At 37.9% G+C, this 6852-nt stretch overlaps 1 protein-coding gene across 1 annotated transcript; it reads right to left on the bottom strand.

Moving 5' to 3' along the window:
* Window positions 1-896: 896 nt before the first annotated feature.
* LOC147496803 (uncharacterized) lies at window positions 897-1613 on the bottom strand. The gene has a single exon (XM_086562666.1). The coding sequence runs from the start codon at window positions 1611-1613 to the stop codon at window positions 897-899; it is 717 nt and encodes a 238-aa protein (XP_086418792.1).
* Window positions 1614-6852: the final 5239 nt, after the last annotated feature.

The following is a 6852-nucleotide window of genomic DNA, read 5'->3' as shown; positions in this document are numbered from 1 at the left end:
TCGCAAGTAAGAATCTTAGCCACACATTTATAAATGACATTACAGCATGAAATTGGTCTAAAGTCCCCTATTTTTGAGGCATTAGGTTTCTTAGGAATAAGGCACAAGATGGTAGAATTGGTACCTTTATGTATATGCTTTGTAGTGAACATGAAATTCACGCTTTAATCACATCGGCACCAACTATAGCCCAAGACTTCTTATAGAAGAAAGCATTAAAACCATCAACCCCGGAGCTTTGTTGTCTTCTATGGAAAACATAGCATTTCGGATTTCAGCTCCACTAATTTCCTTTGTAATTTCTTCAGCGGTGACATAGTCTATGACATTTCGACTTCAATCCCTTCTATTAATTCAGCCGCACAATAAGCGGTTGAGGGAGATCCTAGCAACTCGGTATAGAATCGATAAAGGCCTCTAAACCGGTTGTTGTCCTTCAATCCTATTTTCTTGATCATCGGTGATGTGCCGGATTGAACTCCGACCCTTCTTCTCCTTTATAGAGTTGTAAAAGTATTCATTGCATCTGCCACCCATTAGCATCCAATCACAATCGGTTTTTGTGCAAGGTCCATTGCTTCCATCTCAATGAGTAAGCTCGGTTGTGCCCTAGCTCTCGCTTCTAAAGCACATAGTGTTGGATCCAGTGGTTTACTTTGCGGTTGTAGTTGAACAGATTGAGTTCGGGTTAAATCGCTTCTTTCTTCCTTTTGAAATCAGAGAAATGTACCTTTGCCCAGCCTTTTAGTGAACCTTTTAAGATCTTGAGTTTCTTTGAAAGAATGAAACTAGGATTACCTTGCAGAGGTGTGCTCCAACAGCTTAGAAGGATTGGTTCAAACTCTGGGTGTAAGGACCATGAATTACTGAGAATCTAGGGTGGTGGTTTGCTTCTCTCAAAGATCAAGGATGGATAGAAGAATGGGTGAGTGATCTGATGGGCCTTGGGTGAGAAACTCAGCTTGTGAATTGGGAAACGAGGAACTCCATTCACAGTTTATAAGGCATCTATCTATCTTGGACCATCTCCTAGAAGAAGCATCACTATAGTTTGTCCAAGTGTAGAAACAATCTGTAGCTTTAATATCATATAGACCAGTAGAGGTGAGGCATGCAGCAAAGGGTTCAGTTTCTTTGGGGTGCACTGGTTCACAGCCTATTCTCTCAAAAGAGTATAAGACATTATTGAAATCCCCTAACACACACCATGGGGATTTAATGTTTCTGCTCAAAGAACAAAGATCATGCCACAAAAGGGCTCTGTCATCAGGTTCATTGCTTGCATAAATCACAGTTAATATGAGGCTGCTAAGATTATGAAGGAAAAAAACCTTACAGTGCATCAACTGTGAAGTTTCATGAAACTTTTCAATATTAACAACACTGTCATCCCAAGCAACCCATATTCTACCAGAGATGTTGCTTCTATAGTTATGTATAGATTTCCACGAAGGCCAGCATAACTTGCTCAAAAAATCATATTTATCCTGCTTAACTTTAGTTTCAAGTAAGCCCATGAGACTAATCTTATTAGCTTCTCTAAACAACCTAACTTCCTTTGCTTTTGTAGGGTTATTAAGACCTCTAATGTTCCACACACAAAAGTTCGTCATAGATAGATGAAGACAGGTTATTGATTACCCCTGCCCCGTCCATTGGGCTTCCCTCTGACAATCCGCTCAGTGCTAGGTGGGGTGTCCTTCCCCTTTTGGCTCTGTGAGACATACTTCTTCTTGTAATGAGCTATTGGAGGTGAATACTTCTTGTTGTTTTTGCTTTTTGGGGGTTGTGTTGGTTTCAAAGTAGCATCAGTTGGGTTACTAATGCTAGTTTTTTGGATTTGGTCCCCAAAAATCTCTGCTTCTCCTTCCGAGATGTCGTCCTCCACATCATTGCCTTCTTCAACCAAAAGTTGGTACATACCATGTTCTCTACAGAAAGGTATCTCGTTTTCTGTAGGTGGTGTTGTCTCTTCAGCAGTAGTATCTGGCAAAATCTCTGAAATTGTTTCAAGGCTACCAAATCTATTACTACATTCAACAGCAGCTGCAGGGTGACTGTTCTGGACGACTTGAGGGGTATTACTAGTGGTATTACTAGCTTGCGGCTGATTCACTTGTATGGTTCCAATGATTGTGGTCGCAGGGTTCATATTCTCAATCGCTTCAGGTGCGTTACTGGTAGCATTACAAGTCTGTGGTGGAGTCACCTCTTGTCTGGTTACATTGACTGGGATCTCATTGCTTGTCAACACTGGGGGAATAGCAGTGATTGTGGCTTGAATTTGAGGTCTTGCATTCACTGGTTTGTGTGGACATTTATTAGTGTTATGTCCAAACTTTACACAGTGAGAACATGTGGGGGGTATCCAAGTATACTCCACTCCAATCTTCAACTCTTTACCATTTCTCAGTTTAAAGTTTAGACTTTTAGGATACTTTGAGGTGCTCGAGACTACTACACAGACCCTTGCAAAGTCAAGTCTTTGCATCTTGAGAGTAGCCGCATCACAGCAATGTGGCTTTCCTAATCTGCTAGCAATAAAGCTTAGACCTTTCTTCGACCAAAGTTGCTTAGGGATGTTTGTAAGCTTTACCCAAATGGGAAGAGATGAAATGTTTTCCCTTTGTGATTCTACTTCTTCAGACCATGGCATTACAATGAAGATTCTCCCTGCTATGAAAATTGGTCCACTATCGAGAACCATACTCCTATCTTCGTCATTGGAGAACTTGAAATAAAACAGTTGTTTGTCTGTGGATATAATGTAAGAGGCTTTTGTTTTCCATGCTGAATCCAAATGTCTTTTTACCAAGGGAAACGGGAGTCTTCTATCTATAAAGAACCCAACAAGATGGTCTTTCCATATGTTCTTACCTTCTTCAACTATGGAGTCTGGAATTTCTGTGATTCCATCTATCTCTTCAGCCTCAAACCATTCAAGTTGGACATTTGTATCAGCAGCACCACCATTTTGGAACAAAGAGCTCCAGGACATGACAGGAGAGGATGAAGTAGAAGCCATCTCTCTTAGCTGTTTTAGTGGACAGGAGGAAGATGTTTGCTTCCACTAATGAACTCACACTGTTAACAATGGAGGATTTTACCAAATAGTGGAAATGAAGATTGCTTTCACTAAAGAACTCTCACTGTAATCAGTGGAGGATTTTACCAATAGTAGAAAGAAAAAGAAGGAGGTTTAGGATAAGAATGTTGGTTGAGATGGTTTTTTTCCTATTCTAGGTAATGAAAAGAGCACTGGATCAGAAAAACCAAACTTAAGTTATCTCACTCCCAGTCTCCCCTAAAAGCGTCCTATTAACACTTGTATAAACATATAATTTGTTTTTACAAACGTATCAATGTACTATTCCCGATTTCACAAAAATAGCAATCTGTTAGCATCCGTCAGTTAAGTGATGATGTGTCCATTTTTTTCAATTTCGTTTTATTTGTATTTTCCACTCGGCATACCACCTCAGCATTTCTACCACCTCAGTTGAAACTGACCCATATAACCCGTTTTCATCATCTTTTTCACCCATTTACCAAACAAAATTCTTATATTGTTTCTTTTTCACATGTTGATAGAGTGGCATTGAACCCAACTAATATCATGAATACCCAACCATTGATAGTCATGCTACACATGGCAAACAATAAAGTTGTTATAGTTAAAGAAGTTTCTTTTCAGAGCAAATTTAATGGTCCAATTTAAGATCACGATCATGATCACTGAAGCATCTTTTTTATGGCACAATGTTGTAATTATGATGGGATCACAGATAAAATCAATTGATGATCTTTTACTCTTTACCAGCAGATTGCCTGGAAGAATGGTATGATGCATTAGCATTAGCTTCATATGGTGAAGGAGAGAAAGTAGGCTTTGAAGCAGTAGTAGCGCACCAGCGAGTTGACGTTACGGAATTGAATCTATCAGGTTCCGTTTGGGTTTGGCACAACCTTGTATTAGAGGCTATTGGGGAAGCAAACTAGTGTTTTGACAGGATCTGAAAGAGAGTAGCCAAGTGATTTAGAACACAGGATGTCCAACAGAGGAGAACTTGACTATACACTACACTATCAAGGAGTGGGATAAACAAATGGAGTAAAGATCAGCTAAAGAGAAGAAGCTAAAGCGATTAGACTCAGAATCAACAACTGAAGAAACTGTTGCTGATGCTGAAACTTGCTCTACTGACAGAAACGACTTGCATTAACCAAACAAGGGATGATAGCCTTCCTTCCCTGACTCAGGATACGCAATAGAGGCACTATCAGCTAAATATATTTCATACCCTCGCTTACATGAATAAAAAAACTCCCTTCATGAAGTGCTTCCCTCTTTCACTCTTCACCTTTCACTCTATCAACATGTGAAAAAGAAATGGTATAAGAATTTTTTTTTGGTAAATGGGTCTATATGTAAATGGGTTTGAAAATGGGTGAAAGAGATGATTAAAATGGGTTATATGGCTCAGTTTCGGCTGAGGTGGTATACCGAGTGGAAAATACAAATAAAACGAAATTGAAAAAAAAAACGGACACATCATCACTTAATTGACGGATGCTAACAAGATTACTATTTTTGTGAAATCGGGTATAGTACATTGATACGTTTGTGGAAAAAAAATTTATGTTGATACAAATGTTAATAGGACCTAAGTACGTTGCATATTTCTGTATTTAAGCCTATTTTTAATAACGAAATAGATCTATTTTAATAACAAAATAGATCCGCCCCTGGGGAACATCATCTCTCATTTCCTCTTATCCTTTCACAGTTTCACTAGAATGGGTAAGCATAATCTAAAGTCTAAACTATACTTCATTGTCACAAGAAATCATTGACCGCCACTATGGTTACTAGAAATGAAAAGTGCTTGCTATTATATTTGCATAACAATAACTTGATTAGGGATATCTGTATTTTTAATAACGAAATGGATCTATTTTCCTTAGTTTTGGAGACTGGGGATTGTTTAACACGGCATTTAAACGATTTATCAACAAAACTTGTGCATTCAGGTGGCACACTTTTCCTTTTCATTATTCCTTGAATTATGTTGTCTCCTACTTTGTTTGATTGGATGATTATGATGTTAAGATATTAATTATGTGATTATGTGAGTTTCCAAGACGCCAACAAAAAGTTGAAACGTCGAACATGCACATGGGTGAACATCATCTCTCATTTTATCTTATCCTTTCCCAGTTTCACTAGCATGGGTAACCATACTGTAAAGTCTAAACTATACTCCATTGTCACACAAAATCATTAATTTACCGCCACTATGTTTACTAGAGATGAAAAGTGCTTGCTATTATATCTGCAGAGCAATAACTTGCGCGCAGTTACTTGTATTTTTAATAATGAAATGGATCTATTTTATAGTTTTGGAGACTGGGGATTGTTTAACACGGCATTTAACCGGAACAAAACTTGTGCATTCAATAGGCACACTTTTCCTTTTCATTCTTTGAATTATGCTGTCTCATACTTTGTTTGATTGGATGATTATAATGTGAAGATATTATGTGATTCTGTGAGCTTCCATGGCGCCAACGAAAAGTTGAAACGTCATGATTAAACAATATGTTATGTAGGTTTGGCATGTGTATATATTAATGGTGGAATGTGATAGTAGCTAAAGACAGGGCCGACCAAACAGTACCCACCAAAACAGGTCATCTCTTGTATTATTGTCATGCATCTAAACGTTATGAAAAGCAAGTTCTATTATTGAGAATTCGACACATTGATCATTAGTTGAATAGACGTTCTCTTCTAGACTGACTAAAGCACCCCCACAGCCAACAGTTAATCTACCATCAACTGCATGTTTAGTTGAAGTTAAAGATTTCTATCCAAAAAAAAAGTTGAAGACATGACAAATGCCGGGCTATCCAAATTGGATAACTGGAGAATTCGTGTTCATCATCCTATTATATTTTATAATTGATATCAATGTTTTTTTTTTTCTATTTCAGACCACATCCTATCTCACACAAATAGAGTGAGTTCAAATAAACATTTAGACGCAACTATAGAAATAGCTTCTCAGGCTGCGATTCCTGATACTCCGCGCATTTCATAAAGTATCAACCATATTTAATGACCCAATATCAAGGAGATCGATTCTTTGGTAGAACTTAATCACTTATACATGTTTCAGGGCTCTTACTGTAACAGCGTTCTCTTCACATATACGTACATAAAACTTCTCGCAGCAACGCTCTTTTTAATATGTGAATCTCATGGTCGGGAAAAGCTTCGGTCCTCAACAACTTCACCAAAAAAGTCTTCATTAAATTTTTTAAAAAAATAAAAAAACTCTAATGTGTGCGCTTTGGACGCACTTCGGTCTTAAGCGCTGAGGACCGAAGTCTTTTCCCTCATGGTCCATGGATCGCTGTTTATTTGATTTTAGCAGTTGTAGTCATTTATTTGCACAATCATTTCGTTTTTTTTAGGAGTTACAGATCTACGGGGTGATGGACTGATGGGGTTCCACATTAATAGGGTAGTAAGTAGTAACTACCTCCTCTCAAGGCATGTTCTCAGCACAGGGCACATTATACTAGGAAATTGATGAGGAAAAAAAGGAAATCAGGACAAGGCTGTAAAAAGATGTTATATGCCTTCAAAGGATATCCTACTTTCAAATGATACTACACCCAAAAAATGATACTACACCCAAAAAATGATATCATGTGTATGAACAAATTCTATAATGCAGCAGTTAAAAGCTATAGTAGAGTTTTGGTCCCCCTATTCAATTTCAGGGACATATTAGTCTACTTGAAATTTAGCCTAATATAATATGACACACTGATATTATCAAGGTC

The sequence above is a fragment of the Coptis chinensis genome, chromosome 5 (genome assembly GCF_015680905.1).
Source record: "Coptis chinensis isolate HL-2020 chromosome 5, ASM1568090v1, whole genome shotgun sequence".
In the NCBI taxonomy this organism is placed as follows: domain Eukaryota; kingdom Viridiplantae; phylum Streptophyta; class Magnoliopsida; order Ranunculales; family Ranunculaceae; genus Coptis; species Coptis chinensis.
The sequence above is the reverse complement of the archived record's forward strand: the minus strand, read 5'-3'. Positions and strand labels throughout refer to the sequence as shown.

What these genes read in the sequence shown, in the direction of transcription:
- LOC147496803 (XM_086562666.1), bottom strand. Translation starts at nt 1,613, where the DNA reads ATGACGAACTTTTGTGTGTGGAACATTAGAGGTCTTAATAACCCTACA.